This window comes from Takifugu rubripes, chromosome 3, assembly GCF_901000725.2.
Source record: "Takifugu rubripes chromosome 3, fTakRub1.2, whole genome shotgun sequence".
Lineage (NCBI taxonomy): Eukaryota > Metazoa > Chordata > Actinopteri > Tetraodontiformes > Tetraodontidae > Takifugu > Takifugu rubripes.
Genome location: NC_042287.1, coordinates 11,246,923 through 11,265,588, shown reverse-complemented (window position 1 = coordinate 11,265,588; position 18,666 = coordinate 11,246,923). Strand labels below are relative to the sequence as shown.

Sequence of the window (18,666 nt, the reverse complement as noted above, 5' to 3'; positions counted from 1 at the left end):
TCTAGCAGTAGTAGTTCAGTGAGTTTATTTGTACAGCAGAATGGGTCAGAACAATGTTGAATATTATGGACTGGCACACAGATGTAGTACAGTGCGAGAGGTGAATGCAGCACAATTTTAGTTCAACTGGCACGGACGATTGTGCGGTTTATTACAGTTAAGAGCGCAACATCCTGAGTCAAGAACTAACAAAAAAAAAAACCCTGGCATATTAAAATAGAAATTTTGCATACATGAGTGGAAGAATTGGGGTCTTTACCATAGGAAAGAGATTTTTGCAAATAAAGCTTTAATATGAGGATGTTTCCCTTCAGAGGAAAAGCTGCAGTGGTCTCGCCAAAATAAGAGCACGCTTAACAGACAGCGGCATAGAGGTTGCTTCTCTATACTCCCAGTCACCTATGTCAGCGTTGCACAACAGAACCAGTAAACGCTTCCTCCAACCTGAAACACACTGATTTGCAGGGACAGTTACGCAGAGGATCATGCAACTCCCAAATTCTTGTAAACGACAACACCCAATTTCCAGCTCATGACTTGAAAAATGTTCCTCTGTTCTACTTTTCCGAGATTCAGAGTTTTCTTCCCACCAATCACACCCTTGACCACGTGCTTACACGTTCCAGCTGCATTTGTTCTTTTCTGCATGCTGACGTCGTTACAATGACATGCTCACAGCTGGACAGACAGCGGACGAAAACTACAACATGGAAAGATGGAAAAGATTTGCTTGTGAAAGGTAGCAGCCCTCAGCACAGCCCAATCGTGATTTTATCCCAAATCCTGTCAGATTGGAGCGTCAGACACTGCAAATCCTCAGTTATGCTTTTTATAGAACACAGATGCCCCCTAATGAAATTGTTGCAATTTGGTCGGTCCTTGTGCATGTATAAGTGGGTTGTGGACAGAAAGAAGGCTGCGTCTCCCTGGGCAACCCACGGCCTTTCATTGAGCATTTTGCATCTCCTTGCCAATTTTGTAACTTAAGATCTTGGTCCAGTCGATCTTGGTGCGCGTGACAGGCAGCTGGCGTCGCAGGGCCTTAAAGGTGGTGTCAGACATGGTCTGGTAGTTCTTACTGATGGCAGTCTGGGAATAGAAACAAAACTTGTCAGTGGATCTTCTCAGACACTAAATGACTCTTGTAAATAACAAAAGCTAACTCACCTGGTAATCATCCTCCTCCCTCATGATGATTTTGACAAATTCCAGGGCTGTCTGGCTTGGGTTCTACATGCAAGTCAAACATTAATATTTATCCCAATAGAAATCAAAAGGATTCACTTTCTAAACCTAGTTTACTTACAGTCACTGTTACTGATTCTGCTACATCCTTATGGCTAACCAGCTGCACATTGCCATCTTCATAGAAGTGAACCTGGAGACAGATCGCAGTCATCGATATAAGCTTTATCTTCTAAATAACACATTCATTGAAGCCACTGAGGCCACTTCACCTGGATTTTCAACACTCCAGCCACCTGACCAGTAGGCTGTCCGAGGGTCAGCCTCCACTCGGACCTGCAGCAACCATTCCTGTGGTTGAGACGTGAACTGTTACTCAATAACACATGCTAAAGTTAATATCATAAACTCAAAAGCAGAGAAGATGCCATACCAGTAATTATGGGGTTGAAACTGATGCCCTTCAATGCAGGCTATGATTGACTCCTCGCCATCATCTGTGTTTGTGTATACCTGCAACACAGGTCAGTATTTCATACTGTTTACATCACTGCTGTCTACTCGTCTGAGTTCCTTACTGTGCAGCCCCCGGTGGGGTAGTGCTCTTTCACGTAGCCGCTGAGGGCGGAATCGATGGCATTTCTCCAGCTCTTCAGGGGAATTTCTCCATCGTATGGCTGCACGTCACTCACTTCTTTTTTGAGGTAGTCAAAGCAAAAAGACAAGCAGTTTCGGGGGTCCAAAAACCGCCCCTGCTCCAGGGCACCATGCTTTGTGATCAGGACCTGAATGAGAGAGGTTAGAAATGATAAACGTGGGTTCAGCTTTTGCTTCACTGAACTTGTACGTGAGAAGTTTATGATAAAACATACTGGCTCATCATAGCCCTCTAGTCTGACGGGAGTAAATTGATCCATGTTGTATTTGGCAAAAGCCCTGCACAAACAGAATAGAGACAGATTTGAGGCACATTTTTTACAAGACAGAACTAGTCCACATTGTGTCTGCGTTACACTTCCCCCCCGTCTTTATGACCCTTGAATAGTATGGCACACCTTGCCCCCATCTGGGTTAGGAATGTGTGAAATCTGCTGCTTTACATGAAGGTGAAATTACTTACTGTGATGCTCCCTCCTTAAGGAGGTTATCATTGCTGAGAAGAACCCGCACATCTAGAGAAATAAAAGATGATACCATTTGTGGCAAGTATTATATAGTAAAACAACAGCATTGTCAGGGGTTACTTTTTTATGGCAGTAGTAAGAAGAATGTCTTGTTACATCCTACCATTGAAGACCTCGTTGAACTCTCCTGGTGGAGCATGGGTCACAAAGGTGGTGACTACGCTCACCTATGAAGGTAAATTAAAAAGATCAGCGTCAAAACCATGAATACTGGTATTTTAGTAAATGCTTCTTTAAACTAGAGAGAGAAAGTTCAGCAACAAAGTGCCGTTTGACATTTAAGTGCCACATATCATCTGCAGGGCTCTTCCCAACCCACACTGCTGCAAACACACTGGACTGGACTCTAGCTTTCATACCAGTGTGTGCTTCACTCAATTATCTTTCCTTGAGGTCCAAATCAATATTTTTTGGAAGAATTAATGAAACGCTTAGCCTTAACCATACAAACCGTGGATGACTCTTCTACTTTATATGTGCATAATGGCTGATTTTAAATATTTCAACCCTCATATGGTGACATGTGTTCATTGATCTTTGTTAGATACCCGTTTGACCTGTTTGGCACAAATTCAAAGTAACAATATTCGCTAAATTAGCTAATGATTTTTATTTTTTTTTTAAATGGGATATGCAATACACTGTCGTGCATGGCACTAAAGGAACATTTCTGCAAAAAGGCTGTCATGTCAACTTTAAAAGAATTATCATGCAACACTATTCATCGCACGATGTGTTTAACCGTCCCCCTCCCAGTCAGTTATGAGCTTTTCTTTAGGGTTAGTTCGTTAGCTTATCAACAAGCTTTATCATTGTCAGATATCTTTTTTTTCTAAATCGCACGAAGATATTAAAATGTACAATAATGTAACAAGAACATATCCTTATAAATAGATTAACGAATGAATTAAAAACAAATTGTCCTCAAACCTTCTCGTCATCTGACAGTGGATCATTCGTGTCAGCCATCTTGGCTCTTTGTGACCCCACCTACCTCAGCTGACTAATAAATAAATAAATAATCATCTCCATGCTCCTCATGTGACTGATAACAAAATTGAAATACACTTTACAATGTTTAAAGTAAATCTTTTCAAAATGCTAGCTATTTTAAAGAAAGGGAGGCACAAAAATATTTGATATTTCATTCGTTCTCATGCTTCCTGTTGGATTTTTTTTTTTACACTTTATGCCTTCAAAATAAAGGAGGATACAGAAGGTTTTCCTTTGAATTTCCCCTTTCTTTATGACAAATTTTCTAAAATTCGATTAAAATTTAATTTACTACAAAGTTGTAATCAATTTTAATCCTTCGCTCATTTATTGCCTCATTATTTACTCAGCGTTGTATTTAATTTTGGAACGTAACCGGAAGCACACATTTGTGTATCATAATCTAGTTTTGTAGCGCAAAACTCGTACATTGGCGACTTGTAGCTTAGCATCAAACACGGCAACTGTCATGGAGCCACAGGTATGAATCTTACATGACTTTATGACACATTATTTTGTACGAATATAAAAGCAACCTCTGGAAAATAGGTGTCACATGCGAAGCTTATATTATTTACGGCCAAGAAAACAAAACAGACCTCAAGTACCTTTGATTCAAGCTAGCACTTGTTAAGTTGTTGTCAGCTGTCACGGGAACTTCCTCATCAGACACGGCAACGAACAAAAAGAAAATAAAACAGAGGATTCAGCTTATTTTATCATACGATCTCGACTGATTTAAACTGCGAATCAAGCTAATTTTACTGACTTTTGTTGTGACTCTGTTTAAGATATAATCCTGTTGTGGCCGGCCAGATTCGTAGCTCGGAAATGAAGAGGGCATTGTTCGCCTTTGGCCAGTTTGTTCCAGTAGGACGTGCTGTGAGGTGTTATTCTGCATGTTTTCAGATGATCACCAAACCCGGGGAAATCGCCAGACTGTACAGAGATCTCAGCCTCTTTCCCTCTCTGAATAGAGCAGATGTGGGTCCTGTTGTCACCTCTCAGTATGGAGGAAAATACACCAACATTTACACAGGTAACTCATACTCGACTGTCTTAAGATGTATTTGTATATGTGTATTAGCTTTTAATACCGTTTCATTTACTTTTTTTGCTGCAGAATGGACTCAGAGTGACCTGGAGAGAAATGAGAAAGTCAAGTTTTGCAGACAGTATATTGTTTTCCATGATGACAAGTCAGTGGTCTTCTCTGGAGCCTCAGGAAACTGTACAGAGATTAAAGGAGAGTATGTGAAGATCTTGATAGTTTAAACCCCAATTTGTTCATCTTCACTGCATTAGTTTTCATTTGATTTTAAATATTTTTTCCCCGTGTCAGATTGCTCACCAAGGATTCCCCCTCAGGAGAAATGAAGGCTGTCCTCAGAGAATCCGTAATCAAAGGAGAGGAGAAACAATTTCTGGAGGTGTGTGTAGCTGTTTGTCTAAGAGAAATCTTTGTGAAACCTTTCTGTTCCACTCATAACCCATGTTTACATAATGTAATGTGTTATCCCTGAGGGGAATCTTGTCTCAGCATTTAAATTTTAAATATGAAAACTAAGAAAATGTGACATTTCAGATCTGGACTAAGAACATCAAGATGAAGAGCATCAATCTAACGGCCTTAAACAAACACGGCAAAGTCTATGACGATGGCAAGTTATAGATGTTTTGATTTGATTGTTTCTTTTGACACCTAGTTGTTGTGTTTTCTATCTAAGTCCACTCCTGCCGTGTTCTTTCATCCACAGAACAATTTGGCTGCCTGGTTTGGTCACACTCGCAGACCCATCTGCTGTACGTGGCAGAAAGGAAGAGAGCCAAGGCAGAACCTTACTTTCAGGTAGAAAATAAATATTGTAACAAAAAAGTACAAGGTATTTTGTGGTTATAACAATATTAACATCAGTTATACTAATAATACAGTAGAGTTCTTCTAATTATCACCAATTTCTGATAACAGACTGAGTCACCGGAGTTGTCTACTATTGGGGACGAGGAAGACACTGTGAGACTGGAGAAAAAGGAGGCTGTTAAAGTAACTACTAGTTTTACTATATCTTTGACATAATGTAGGGTTGTTAATTGATACTTTAAGTCTTCATTTTACTGTACAGTGTAGCATTTTGATTTACTGCCTATAATCACAATCAAACTGCTAAAGCGGGAAAAGAAAATCACTGTAAATCATTTTTGTCAATTTCTCTGTTCATATCTCAATCTCACATTTTTGCCCACAGCAGTTTCATGCAGTCTTGTATAAAATGATCTGTAAAATGATAGATATATTTATGATAACTTCATACAATCTATCTAAGTTTCTGGAGGTTTCTATTTACTCTTGAGTTGTTTTCCTTATTGGCCTACAGGGGGAGCAGTTTGTCTACCATGAGGATTGGGGGGAAGGTTTGGTCAGTAAAAGCTGTCCAGTACTTTGTGTTTTGGACATCGAAGGTAACAACATCACTGTATTAGAAGGAGTGCCTGACAATATCTCACCTGGTCAGGTAGGTGAACAAGTTTTGCGGCACTGCATAGATTTTTGCTCTTTGACTGACTTGCACACATGTTTCTCCATTCCGCTCTGTCACCATCTCTGCAGGCATTTTGGGCTCCAGGAGACACAGGTGTGGTGTTTGTAGGTTGGTGTCATGAGCCCTTCAGACTTGGTCTTAAGTACTGTCCCAACAGGAGGTGAGTGTTACTCACGTTGAACAATGTGAAGAGTGAAATCTGGCAATTTTCAGAACTTAGGTATAAATATATACATGTCTCTACCATTTACTCCATCAGGTCTTCTTTGTTCTACGTGGATCTCATGGGTGGAAAATGTGGTAAACATGAGCATTTGTCCCATCTAAGTCACAGTGCCATTATTAACATCATACAGTAAAATCCAGTCTAATTAAGTACTTGTCCAGCGCGAAGCTTGTCTATCGCTGGACACTGTTTAGCAGATGTTCACATATCTTTGTGTTGTGGTCACTCAGAGCAGCTCTCGTCAGGCACCAGTGGAGTCTACTCTCCCAGGCTGAGCCCAGACCAGTGTCGGATCATCTATCTGGAGTGTTCTGTTTATGGCCCGCATATGCAGTGCAGCAGGCTCTGCATGGTGAGAGCCAGAACCTCTTTCCCCACATGGGACACTTTTAGTTTCAGCAAACACAATAATTCAACATTTGACTTATTTTATTCCAGTATGACTGGTATACAAAGAAGACCACGTTGGTGTTGGATGTTGTGAATCGATCTGCAGAAGGTGAGAAGTACCAGGTGCTCACCTCACAAATGCACCTTTTTATTCAGGGCATATTAAATCTGTTTATTTCTGTGATTTGGCAGATGGCTTTACTGGAATCTACAGCTCTCAGTTGTCTCCCCAGTGTTGGTCAGCTGACAGTCAGCGTATCATCATTGCTTCTCCTCAGAGGAGCCGCAAAGTACTGCATACTCTCTACCATCATATATCCTAGTTTATCCACAGAGAACTGAAGTTACTCTTTATGATATTGTTGCTTTCTGAAGGAGCTGTTAATGGTGGATATAAATACTGGAAGTGTCACAAATCTGACCTCAAGTGAGTCATATTTGCTTTATTCATATCTTGGTCACTTAATGCCAAATTTGGCATTCAGAGTCTGATGATGTTCTTTGTCTTCAGAGTCTGAAGTTGGTAACTGGTCTCTGCTGAACATGGAGAAAGATCTGATGGTGGTCAGCTGCTCCTCTCCAAACTGCCCCCCAAGTCTGGTAGGCTTTTCTTTTAATTAGTTGCTGGAAATGTGATTATAACAGCTTTCTAGTGTCACGGGTGTGATCTAATACCGTGTGGTTTGATGTGTAGAGAGTGGGATTTCTTCCAGCCTTGGATTCTCAAGAGGAAGTGGCCTGGGTGACTTTAGAGGACTCCGAACCTTTGTCAGACATCGACTGGAAAATCTTGACTTTCGTCCCTCCCCCAGAGGAAGACAACAGCCAATATCGTAAGAAAATTCAAACAAAAGCAGAAATTCTGTTCCGTTCAACTGTTCCTTTGTGTTACACTCAAACAACAATATAATGTTATGATGGCATAAGGAATTTCTTTTTTCTTGTTGTAGCTGGCCTTGATTTTGAAGCTTTGCTAATCAAACCAAAGGAAGTTCAAAAGGGAGTCAAGCTGCCTCTTATTGTGACTCCTCATGGTTGGTTATTCTGTTTCATTTTGTCTTTGTCTTGTTCCACATTAATGTCACCATAGTGCAGTTTGAACCTCATATTACTTAGACTCTAATATATGAATTGATTTAGATGAAATGCCATACCTGTGTAAATAAAGCCACTCTCAGAATTTTTAGTCGTCAGTGGTTGTGTTGAGATTTTTTTTGCCCCCTTGTCAACAGCCATGCTTACAGACCTGTATCCTTGTCAACAGGGCGTTGCTGTGACAATTGTGCCCTCTGAGGCAAAATGACAAATCTCATTCTTAGAATCAGAACCTGTCTCTAATAACTCCAGAGATCTTTGACAATAGTCATGGGGGCTAATATATAGAGCATTTAAAGTCAAGAGTATAGCAGAATCTTAGGAGTTATTATTATTGATTGTTAAATACTAATTGTTCTTCTTTCACTCAGGGGGTCCTCACTCAGTGGTCGTAGCTGAATGGTTTCTTTCTCAGTCTGTGTTATGCAGGATGGGTTTTGCTTTATTGCTGGGTAAGTTCATGTGTTTTTACACGTATGTGCAGCAGGGGGCAACTTCACATACATACGCCATATATGTTTTAGCACCACTCGATACCTTAGATGCTCATGGATGCCGTTAATATTATTTTGGGGTGATTATAGTTGTAAAGTGTGTCTCCATGTAGTGTCTGATTATCAAAAGTTGGATGCAAATGATCTGGTTTTGTTTTTTGCTTTAAATTTGGGGGTTTTCTGGAGGGTGATGACAGCGAAGTCAGCAGGCATCAGTCTGTCTGATTGTATATTTGATGCTTTAAAGAGCCTGGAGCAGGTAGCGCTGCTGGTAATGCCAGCAGGTCAGCAGAAGCGCCAGATAATTCATATCTCAGTGGGAGTAGCACGGACGTTGAAATGGCCCTCCTGCTGCTGCACACAGCCCTGTCCGCTCGCTTATTGACTTGATGTTAAACATGTCACATGCTCTTGGGGGGGGGGGGGCAGTACACCTGTGAAAAACATCTACATTTCAGAAAGAAGGTAATGTCATTATGCACACCGGCGTATGTGACTTCTTGCTGTTTTTAGTGAACTATCGCGGCTCACTTGGATATGGCCAAGACAGTGTCCTCTCATTGCCTGGTAACGTTGGCAGCCAGGATGTAAAGGATGTTCAGGTAAGGGATTATGATAGAGATTATATATATATTATACAGATAGTAATGTTTGAAAATCTATTTAGCCATCCACAAATCTGTGGTTCAAACAACAAACCATTATGTTCTCAATGATTTTCCCCCTTTTCCCGCTAGTTTGCCGTTGAAAGTGTCCTGAAACGTGGCGAGTTTGACCCAGAGAGGGTAGTCATATCTGGCGGCTCCCATGGTGGTTTCTTGGCCTGTCACCTTATTGGTCAGTACCCAGGCTTCTACAAGGTCTGCGTGGCTCGCAACCCCGTCATCAATTTGGCCTCCATGATCGGCAGCACTGACATTCCAGACTGGTACGTTTTCCCCCTGTCAGTCATTGACAAGTATCACTCTGGCTGTTTAAGCAGCTCTATGACACCTGACTCTTGATGGCTTTGAGAGTATAGCCCACAGCGTCCAGCAGGGCCGTTCAGTTAAGCAATTCACAGGACAGAAAGAGACACGTAGTGTGTTTTTACAGGTGCATGGTTGAGGCCGGGTACGACTACAGTACAGGTGATCTACCTGATCCGGAGGTATGGGCTCAGATGCTGAACAAGTCCCCCATCAAACATGTCACACAGGTATGGCTGTTCCAGCATCTGTAGTTGTCATTGCAGAACATATTATACTGTAATAAAGTCACCTCTCCTCCTAGGTACAAACACCAGTTTTGCTTTTATTAGGAGAGGAAGACAAGCGTGTACCTAACAAACAAGGAATTGAATATTACAGAGCGCTGAAGGCGAAGCAGGTTCCAGTCCAGTATGTCTCTGCCTCAGTAACATATTCTGACTGGGTGACAGCTTCCGGTTCAGCATCTTATGGTCTGATGTGTTTTCCCCAGGCTGCTGTGGTACCCGGGCAACAATCACTCTCTGTCCAAGGTGGACGCAGAGTCCGACGGCTTCATGAACGTCGCTCTGTGGATCGTTCAGCACTTGTAGCAGCGATGGTACATTCTAACACTAACTTGGACAGGAAACGCTAACAAGGTCCCCTGCTGGGTCACACGTTCTGCTGCTTATTCCAGGACTGCAAGGTCCAGTGCCAAATGCATTCAGTTGGGTATTTATCTAGGGCTTCTGTGATTGTCACAACTACACTGTATTTAATGAAAAAAACAACTTTTTTTTTAATGTAGCACCAATAATCAGAAATGGATGTATTCAGTTTTTATTTTGTGCTTTTTATGCAGTTGCTACCGATGTAAAAATGAAGGGCTTTTCAGTAGTTGTTTTTTAACCTATACAATTTTGAATTGTTGGTGCAAGGCACTTAATAAAGCAATCAAAAAAAATACCATTAGTGTGGAAAATCCCTTTATGTATTGGACCAGAAAGGTGGTGCAAACGTCTCTTTGACCTGTTTAAGTAAGACTTCCATGCTCAACTACAAAGGAAAACTCTTTTTAAAACTGCCTTTACGCTACAGGCAGAGCAGGAATGGCTGGATTACACTTTGTTTTCAGAAAGGATGTTTTTTTTTAGAAACCTCTGAAATCTCCTCATCTGTCAGAACTGCGTTTTCACTTCTGCGTACTGTAACTGATGTGCACCGGCTGCGCTCATCTTCCCTTCATGAAACAAAGACGCCTGTGGATCCCAGAGTGATTTTCTTCTGAATTCCTGATCTATCTAAGTAAGTAATTTACCCTATTTGCACTTTAGAATGACCCTTTAGGGAAGCATTTGAAAAATGTCTCACTTACTCGTAAATTAAAAGCTGATTCCAGGATTCTACATTTGTGTTGGGCTTTATAATTCAGACAGGGGCATCCAGAGCTGAAATGCTTTAAATGTTTATTGTGTAAGATTTGGCAGCATCTAGACAAATTGATTTTCCTGGAATCACCCCCACCCACACGCACACAGTGATTTTTCCATCACCAGTATTTCCATTTCAGATGTTACTAATGACACTGCAATGCTCAGTCTAGCTTCTATCCTACACGTTATATCACGAAAGTCTTCATACACTACATAACAACACAGCAGCATTCTAGTGCTCTGTTCACAAATAGAAGATCTCCTAAAAAAAATGGATAAATATCAAGCATAATAATATAGCTCTGGACTGCTGCAGAGGTCACATGGAAGATCTTTATATCAAGACATCTAAAAGAGTTTTCCCCTCTTCTAGACTACAATGCGTTTCCTGATCCTCTGTCAGCTGCTTCCAATTGTGAGCAGCATAAATCCCATCTTCTTGCCATGTGACACTGACGCGAACACCTCCAGGGTAGACTGCTCCGACAGACCCCTCAGACGCGTCCCCCTCATCAAGTCCGACACCGTCACGTCGCTCCATTTAAGCCGGACAAAGATCCGCCACCTGTGGCAGTATGATCTGTCGGGTGTGCCGAACCTTCGAGCTTTCACGATGGCGGATAACTGTCAGCCGTCCAGCATGAAGGCGTCACTGCACGACTGTGAGGTTAAGATCGATCACGGTGTCTTCAGGAACTTGTCGCTGCTTCAGGTTCTGAATCTGTCAGGAAACAGTCTCACCTCCTTACCCAAGTTACCTGCAAACCTGCGAGTGCTCAATCTACAGAGGAATCACCTCTTCAACATCGTGGAACCACTAAAAACACCACATCTCCAAGAACTTTATCTCACCAAGAACTGCTTTTACGCGAACCCTTGCCAGCAGTCACTGGAAATCAGCAAGACTGTTTTCAGGGAGCTCTCTCGGCTAAAAACGCTCACTCTGGCGTACAATAATTTGACATCTGTCCCTGAAGGATTGCCCAGCTCACTGGAAATTCTGGACTTGAGCGAGAACACAATCACTGAGGTTTTGGAAGGAGCCTTTGCTGACTTGACACATCTCAGAGAATTGAACCTGGAGTGGAATTGCCAGCGTTGTGACCGCGCAGCTCGGCCCTGCTTTCCCTGCCCCCGACACCTGCCACTCCAGCTGCATTCAAAGTCATTCTATGCCAACAAAAGCACCCTCACCTACTTGAACCTGAGAGGGAACTCCCTGAGAACCTTCCCAAAGGGTCTCTTCCAGCCTCTGAAGAATTTAAAGATGCTGGACCTCTCGGACAACTTCCTCTCTTACGCCATACAGAACGGCACCTTCTTTGCGGAGCTGACCTCCCTGGCTTGGATCAGCCTCATTTACAACTACGAGCCCCTGAAGATGTTTCCTGAACTGTTCCTCTCCCCACACATTGGCGATATATCTGGACTGCAGTATCTTCTCTTGAGCGGCAACTTTTTCCACTCGCTTTCAGGCCAAAGCTTTGAGGTTCTCTCCAAGCTTCGGAACCTAAAGAAACTCGAGCTGAGGATGAACTTCATCGACAACATCAACATGAAAGCTCTGCACCAGGTACCTTCCCTGGTCCACATCGACCTCTCCCAGAACAGACTGAGCTTCATTCCACAGTGCTCAGTTTCACCTGCCGAGAGAGAAAGTCACCATAACCAGAACGTGCGTGACCTCAGTTTTTCCCAACCGTTCCTTATGGAAACAAAACCAAATGTTACTTTTGGATTTAACTTCTTGGACCAGTCCCACAGATTGGAAACGTCACAGTCCTTCCCAACCCAGTCTTCGCCATTGTGGGAAACATTTTGCAAAAATAAAGTTACATTTGACCTCTCTCAAAATGACATCATGTCTGTTAATCAGGAGGTGCTAGCGGGGATGGAAAACGCAGTTTGTTTGGACCTTTCCTTTAATTACATGAGCCAGGCATTGAAGTACGGGATGTTCAGTAGCATGAAACATTTAGTGTTTCTTAACCTGTCGTACAACAGACTGGATTTTTATTATAATGAATCTTTCAGTGAGCTGAATAACACGTTAAAGCTTCTGGACCTGAGTAACAATGACTTTCACTTCAAAATGAGGGGCATGGGCCACCGGTTGACCTTCATTAAAAATCTGGTGAACCTGGAAGTCCTGAGTTTGGCTAACAACGCCATCGCAATGCGGATCGATCAGAGGCTGGTCAGCGCCTCCTTAAAGCAACTGTCGTTCAACGGGAATGACCTGAACACGATGTGGAGCTCGGAAAACAACCAGTACGTTAATTTCTTCCACAACCTGACGAGCCTCACCTACCTGGACATATCGGACAACAAGCTCAGGCTGGTTTCTCCGGAAGTGCTGTGTAACCTTCCCAGAAGCCTGCAGAACCTGAGCCTCAGCAACAATCGGCTAAACTATTTCCCGTGGGAGAACATTTCCGTGCTCAGCAACTTGCGTCACCTGGACCTTAGTCAGAATTTCATTTCCTTTTTGCCTTATACTGTCGTACACGCTGCAGAACCCTTATCCCTCTTGGACCTCAGCCACAATCGCATCGGTTACGTCCCCCGGAGTTTCTTCCTCGCCATGAATTCCTTGCAGCGTTTGTACCTCAGCCACAATCAGCTCAAACAGTTGAACCAGCATTTCCTCCCCGCCCCCTTCAAAAACGGCAGCGGCCCTCGGACGCTCAGCCTCCACGTCAACCCCTTCAAGTGCGACTGTGATGCTTCTTGGTTTGCGGACTTTCTGCGCAACACTCCCATCGAGATTCCCCACCTGACCACAAACGTGCACTGTGAGTATCCAGAATCCCAGCGTGGCAAAACCATCCTGTCCATGGACCAGCGCTCCTGCCAGGACATATATGGTAACTTAGCTTCCGTCGTCTGTTCCTTTTTGGTTATTGGATTCACTGTTCTACCCCTCCTCAAGCACCTCTACGGCTGGGATCTTTGGTATTCTTTACAAGTACTTTGGGCGGGATTTAAGGGCTATTCCCAGCTGACTGGCCAGGATACGAAGTACAACTATGATGCTTTCGTGGTGTTCGACACCAGCGACCTGGCTGTGAGGGACTGGGTCTACAACGAGCTACTTGTCAATCTAGAGAACTCTGCACACAGAACGTTCTGCCTCTGTTTGGAGGAACGAGATTGGGTTCCTGGGTTCTCCTGCATCGAAAACCTGCACAACGCCGTGTCCAGCAGCGTGAAGACCATGTTCGTGCTGTCCACTGGCACCATTGAGTCGATGAGCGGCATGATCCGTCAGGCTTTCTTCATGGTTCAGCAGCGGCTTTTGGATGAGAAGGTCAGTCACGAGACTTTCACTCCCTTGTTGCCACGGTTCCCTATTCACTGAAAGATCTCTGTTCCCACCACAGGTAGACACAGCTGTGCTGGTTCTGTTGGATGAGATGTTCCCCAAACTGAAATACCTGCAGCTGAGGAAAAGGCTGTGCAGGAAGTCTGTACTATCCTGGCCCAGAAACCCAAAGGCTCAGCCACTTTTCTGGAACCAGTTGAGGATGGCGCTGTCATCAGACAACCTCAGCTTCTATGACAACAACATGAGTGAAAGCTTCATATGATCACTGACAATAAATTCTTCCACAATCCTCTTGCAAATATACAGGATGTCCTTTTTAAATATCCCACATATCAAAACATGTAACCTGTGATTTCAGGGCTTCGGGGTTAATTGATGCATTGGTAATGGATGGATTCCCTCAGCTTGTTTTTCTGGCTAATGTGGAAATAGATCTAGCCCACTGCCTTGGACATTTCACTTCCCTTTTTTGAGGTTATTTGACAGGAAATGAAAGTGATACGTGCAGAGCAGACTGCGTTCACCTTTCTACTCACTACTGTATAGTTTTTCCCCCCTTCATCTATTGACTCTGACTTTGTTTACAGCGGTTTCAGTCCTCCTCCCCTTTCCGTGATGATATTGGATCACACATACTCCCCCCGACATGCATCGGGGATTTCTCTCTCTTTTAGTCACATGCAATAAAGTCTAGACTCTCGGAATCCAAGAATAAGACAACTGATGCAAATTTTTGCTCACTTTCAATGTGAGGATGTGAAGAAAGTGAATTATTTGTGTTTCTTTGAAATGTGAAAATCTGCCATTTTAATTTCTAATCCCTTTAGCATGAGGCAACCCCATAACAAAAAAAAGATACATATATAGAGAGCGACTTGTCATCTGTTACTGGAGGAGGTTCAAAGCATCTACTTCTAGTAATTTACTGGATAGGTTGTCAAAGAATTTCTAAATGAGTTCTCGCAGGTTTCTGAATTAAACCGTCATCAGCTATTCTATTATCCAGGTCTAGTCTTGGGGAAAATGGTGAATCATGAACGAGTCTCAGGGGCTTCTCAGGCAATCTGGAGGTCTAAAAGTTTGCAGAACCTTCAGCAATATATTCCAGTCCCCCTTAACAGTTAGAAGATTAGGAAAATTTAAAGGAAAAATAAAGAAGCTTTTTTTAAATAAAAAATCTACCATCGTGCAGCGTGGGCTGCGCACACGTGCCAGCGCGGGAGAGCGCGCCCACGAGGACCCGTTCGCAGGACATGAGCCGATGAGGTCATGGAGACCCGGGCGGCCAGAGTTCGGTGATGGAGCGGCGCCTGCACGGTAAGACCCCCGCAGCATCACGCACGCACAACAGTGTTGTCAGTTTGTGTAGCAGATTAATTATTATGTAAGAGAGCAGCTCAAACTCCTGCATCCGCGCGCATATATGAGCGAGAAACTAATCCCTCATGGCCATAGTTACCCGTGCGTCCGCGCTGTGCGGGCTGGACACACGCACGGGCACAGGGGGAAATGGGTGCTTTCCAGGGTGGAGTGTCAGCTCGGTAGGAAAAGCAAGATGAGATGTCGGACAGGTGCTTGTATGTGCGGCTGTGGGCATGAAACTGGGGATTTTGCGTGTCCGGGCGGCGACTCGACGCTTCTCTACGCGGCAACAGCTGGGCTCAAAAGTAAGTGCAGGCATCCGAGGGCCGGTCGACTGTTAGGTTTGCCTTTGAACGCTGTGCTGTTAAGCTGAGCGGTGTTTCTGCCCGTGGTGGGGGTGGTGGCGGGGCATTGGTTTGGTGTGCACACCGACGCGTAACCATCGAAAGTGACCAGGTGCATTTATGTGTGGCACTACAGAGACAAAAGGGAAAAAAAAAAAAAAAGGAATCTGATATGTTGCTAGCGACGAAACGTGTTTCCAAGTTACCTGGCTATGTGCAGGTTTGCATCATCTTTGAACATTTGTGGCCAGGGTCGAAGCACATGCGCCACCGGTGAGGCGACATCACACCCAGAAGTGGCGGATGGATTTCTAAGCGTTAAGCTAAAATTCATTGTCTGGAACAATGATGGATGAGGGATTGACAGGTCTCTTATGACTGACAAGCTGACCTAACCAATCTGCCATTTGCATCCTGTACAGTGCGCCCAATCTGCTTGGATTAGAGGTGGGATTATGATTTGGATTTGCCTCCTCGCTGCAGGCAGTCCTCAATATTTGATCCATCATAGATTGCTGGGCTGACGTGGATTAGATCTGACAGTTTTACCTACATTTCCATCTTAATTGTTTTAGTTGTTGTGTGTTTGTCGTGGTTATTTCCTATTTTAGTGTGTGTGCTGTCCATGGTCCTGAAATCAAAAATCAAAAAATGCAAGCCACGTTGCTAATGTCTGAATTAAGGGTGGAACAGATACTTTCTTACAATTTTCTGCATTCTGTAACACAGCTGATGTGGTTTTAAGGTTGTGCTTGCCTTACTTTCTGTGTCGTCTCTCCGATTTGAACTTTGGGCTCCGGGGTCTTATGTGGGTCGCTCCTTCGTTGCCATGTCAACCACTTCAGGATTGGTCACAGATGGACCTCACACAGCTCTCCCACACACAAACGGCAGCGAGGTGAACTGAGGATGACCTGTCACTGGAAGCTAACCTCTTCCCTAATGAGCGTGAATCACAAGCGAGCCGGACCGACGGGCTGGTTCCACAGGCTGCAGCCTGGAGATCTGCGTTGGGAAAGTTAGATGTTGACCATGAATTTATGATTGAACAATATCTGTGCTGTTGGGATTTATAAAACAAACAAAACCAAACATACAACAACAAAAGCAGAATATGGGGAATGAAAATCATTGAACAAATAAACCTATTTATTTACTAATCCATGTTCACTTTGCATTCCTTGTAGCTCTAATTAGCTGAACTAATACCCCTCCGCTCTTTAGTTAAGTGAAATAGAGCATGTTGCTATTTGACCTCCTCCAAGAGAAAGAGGAATTGTAGCGGAATGTGGGATTGGAACACAACAGAGCCACGTTTGATGGTTTTTCTCTTCTTGTTTCTGCCTTTGTGCAGGACGCCTGATGACGAGGGGTGCCGGTAACATCAGAAGACTGCTGGCCCGCCTGTGTCCTGACGAGCATTCAGTGCTGCTTTACCTGCCCGCTCTCCTCTCTGTGTCTCTGCATCGACCCTGTCAGAGTCGGGGCTGGACGATGGAGAACTGAAAGGTCAACAGTTGGCCCTTATTTGAATGCTAGTTGCTACAGTTCCTAAAGGGGACATGCAAATATCCCTGAGTTTTTCCTGCCAGAAGCCACATTTTGCCACCTAAAAAAAGAAAAATGCCTTTAAATATCAGAGCCAAGCCGTCACAGAGCAAGTTGTCTGCTGGCTCCAAGGGCAGCGGACACGCTGACGGCAGCGCGTCTCACTCACGCTTTCCCAAACCTTCCAAACTGGGAAAAGGCAAACAGGCCGTGAGCACCACGCTGGGCTCCCGCTCCGGTCTGGAACCGGGCTGTGTTTCAGGAGGCGTCCCTCCGCCGGTGTCAAAGTCGGCCGGAGGTCAAGGGTCAGGGTCGAGGCCGGGTTCAAAGGTCAAACCTGCAACTAAAGGGGTCATTCATGGATCGAGGACAGCTCCAGGGGGAAAAACCCTGTCTATGGAGAATATCCAGTCCTTGAGTGCTGTCTATGCTACTTCAGGCACCATGTACCCCAGTGAGCAGGACTCCTTGGAACCCTCTGGTGGCTACCCCAAAGGGACCATGACCCTGGGCAGGAGCACCAGCCGCTCCTCCAACAGCAGCAGAACGAGAGCCATCGGCAGCAGCAGCCCCAACATCACCTCTTCTGCGTTGCACCACTCCTCGGACCCCTACGAAGACAAATACCTGGAGCCCGCCGGCACGTCCAGCCTGCGGCGCCAGCACGGGCGAGCGTTGGATCCCGCTGGACAGGGAGACGCCCCCACATTTGATGTCCAGGCTCAGCTGAGGAATCTGCAGAGGGAGAACGACAACCTGAGGAGGGAGCTGGACCGAGGGAGGAGCTGCAGCACGAACAACGTCAACTTCTGGAGCCCTGAGGTGAAAAGAGACAAGGGCGTCAGGCGTGAGGAAGGGGTGAGGAGCCTGAAGGATCAGTACAGGTCGAACCACGAGGATCTACAGGTGAGGGGGGTGAAGGGGGGTCATAGAGTTTGTCTGGAGTTTGATTCGTTACATATTAGGATCAAATCAGCCATTTAAAGACCAGTTTGATTGGAAAATGTTGGGACTCATCATCATCATCATCATCATCTTCGTCCAGATGATGATGATGATGATGATGTCACTGTTATCATCAGCATGGGCACCATCCTTTCTGAAGCAACTCCTTGATTTTGTGAGCGCACCACCTACATGTGCGCCCGCCTTTTGTTCCTGCCTTCAAGGTTGTGCGGAAAAGCAGCTCATTTGTCGCCATGTTCTCCAGGCTCGGTGCCGTCCTTGTTTCCATGGGAATGAGCCCGAGTTCCATCCTAAGTGTTGAAGCAGAGTTTAAGGCAAAAAAAGAGAAAAGCTGTGAGCTGCTCCGTCCAACTAACCACCTGTCTCACCACAGCGTCCCACCATTCATCATCTTCCCGTCACTCGTGTGTCTGCATCATCACTTTCTTCTGGGACTCCTGCTGCACCTTCAACCGAATCCCTTCATCCTGTCCTCACCTCTCAAACACACACACAGAACTTATATCACACCCGATTTCTTCTGACTTCTGCCTCGCGTAACCAAGGAGCCGGATCTCTGTTTCTGTATTTATAGCTCAGTATATCCTATTATATGAGACCGGTGCAACAAACACATGCACGCTGGAAG

General features: G+C 44.4%; 3 protein-coding genes across 10 annotated transcripts in view; 2 read left to right on the top strand and 1 right to left on the bottom strand.

The window, feature by feature from the left end:
* Positions 1-8: 8 nt before the first annotated feature.
* On the bottom strand, positions 9-3,433 carry LOC101074625 (F-actin-capping protein subunit alpha-1-like). The gene is made up of 10 exons (XM_003963301.3): positions 3,300-3,433; positions 2,473-2,536; positions 2,306-2,357; positions 2,058-2,121; positions 1,764-1,970; positions 1,619-1,698; positions 1,458-1,536; positions 1,307-1,378; positions 1,168-1,230; positions 9-1,089 (listed from the first exon to the last, which is right to left on the bottom strand). Exons 1-10 carry the CDS (start codon positions 3,336-3,338, stop codon positions 946-948), a joined length of 864 nt encoding a protein of 287 aa, XP_003963350.1. The 5' UTR covers positions 3,339-3,433; the 3' UTR covers positions 9-945.
* Positions 3,434-3,722: 289 nt separating this feature from the next.
* On the top strand, positions 3,723-10,021 carry apeh (acylaminoacyl-peptide hydrolase). The gene is made up of 23 exons (XM_003963278.3): positions 3,723-3,843; positions 4,272-4,401; positions 4,486-4,612; positions 4,705-4,792; positions 4,948-5,023; positions 5,120-5,211; positions 5,332-5,406; positions 5,738-5,875; positions 5,971-6,062; positions 6,162-6,202; positions 6,359-6,480; positions 6,567-6,627; positions 6,711-6,808; positions 6,894-6,945; positions 7,030-7,118; positions 7,213-7,351; positions 7,469-7,552; positions 7,985-8,065; positions 8,621-8,709; positions 8,845-9,035; positions 9,203-9,305; positions 9,380-9,486; positions 9,569-10,021. Exons 1-23 carry the CDS (start codon positions 3,832-3,834, stop codon positions 9,666-9,668), a joined length of 2,187 nt encoding a protein of 728 aa, XP_003963327.3. The 5' UTR covers positions 3,723-3,831; the 3' UTR covers positions 9,669-10,021.
* A 47-nt stretch (positions 10,022-10,068) lies between these two features.
* The window catches only part of LOC101075069 (ERC protein 2), a 112,234-nt gene continuing 103,636 nt past the window's right edge, over positions 10,069-18,666 (top strand). For 6 of the 8 annotated variants that reach the window (XM_029833220.1, XM_029833218.1, XM_029833222.1 and 3 more), the window contains exons 1-2: positions 14,103-15,135; positions 16,879-17,978. In XM_029833220.1, the coding sequence (XP_029689080.1) occupies positions 17,148-17,978 (831 nt within the window). In that variant the 5' untranslated portion in view covers positions 14,103-15,135; positions 16,879-17,147. Of the gene's footprint in view, positions 10,363-10,863; positions 13,801-13,873; positions 15,136-15,281; positions 15,486-16,878; positions 17,979-18,666 lie in introns of those variants that run through there. The other 2 variants (XR_003887765.1, XM_029833217.1) reach the window with 2 other exon arrangements.

Bases quoted from the DNA above. Each gene is read 5' to 3' on its own strand.
- LOC101074625 (XM_003963301.3), bottom strand. From the start codon at position 3,338: ATGGCTGACACGAATGATCCACTGTCAGATGACGAGAAG. The intron at 1,379-1,457 runs GTGAAGTGGCCT...ATCTGTCTCCAG, and splicing joins CTGGAGTGTTGAAAATCCAG to GTTCACTTCTATGAAGATGG. The intron at 1,090-1,167 runs GTGAGTTAGCTT...TTCTATTCCCAG, and splicing joins GGGAGGAGGATGATTACCAG to ACTGCCATCAGTAAGAACTA.
- apeh (XM_003963278.3), top strand. The intron at 6,628-6,710 runs GTGAGAAGTACC...GTGATTTGGCAG, and splicing joins TGTGAATCGATCTGCAGAAG to ATGGCTTTACTGGAATCTAC. The intron at 7,553-7,984 runs GTTGGTTATTCT...TCTTTCACTCAG, and splicing joins TCTTATTGTGACTCCTCATG to GGGGTCCTCACTCAGTGGTC.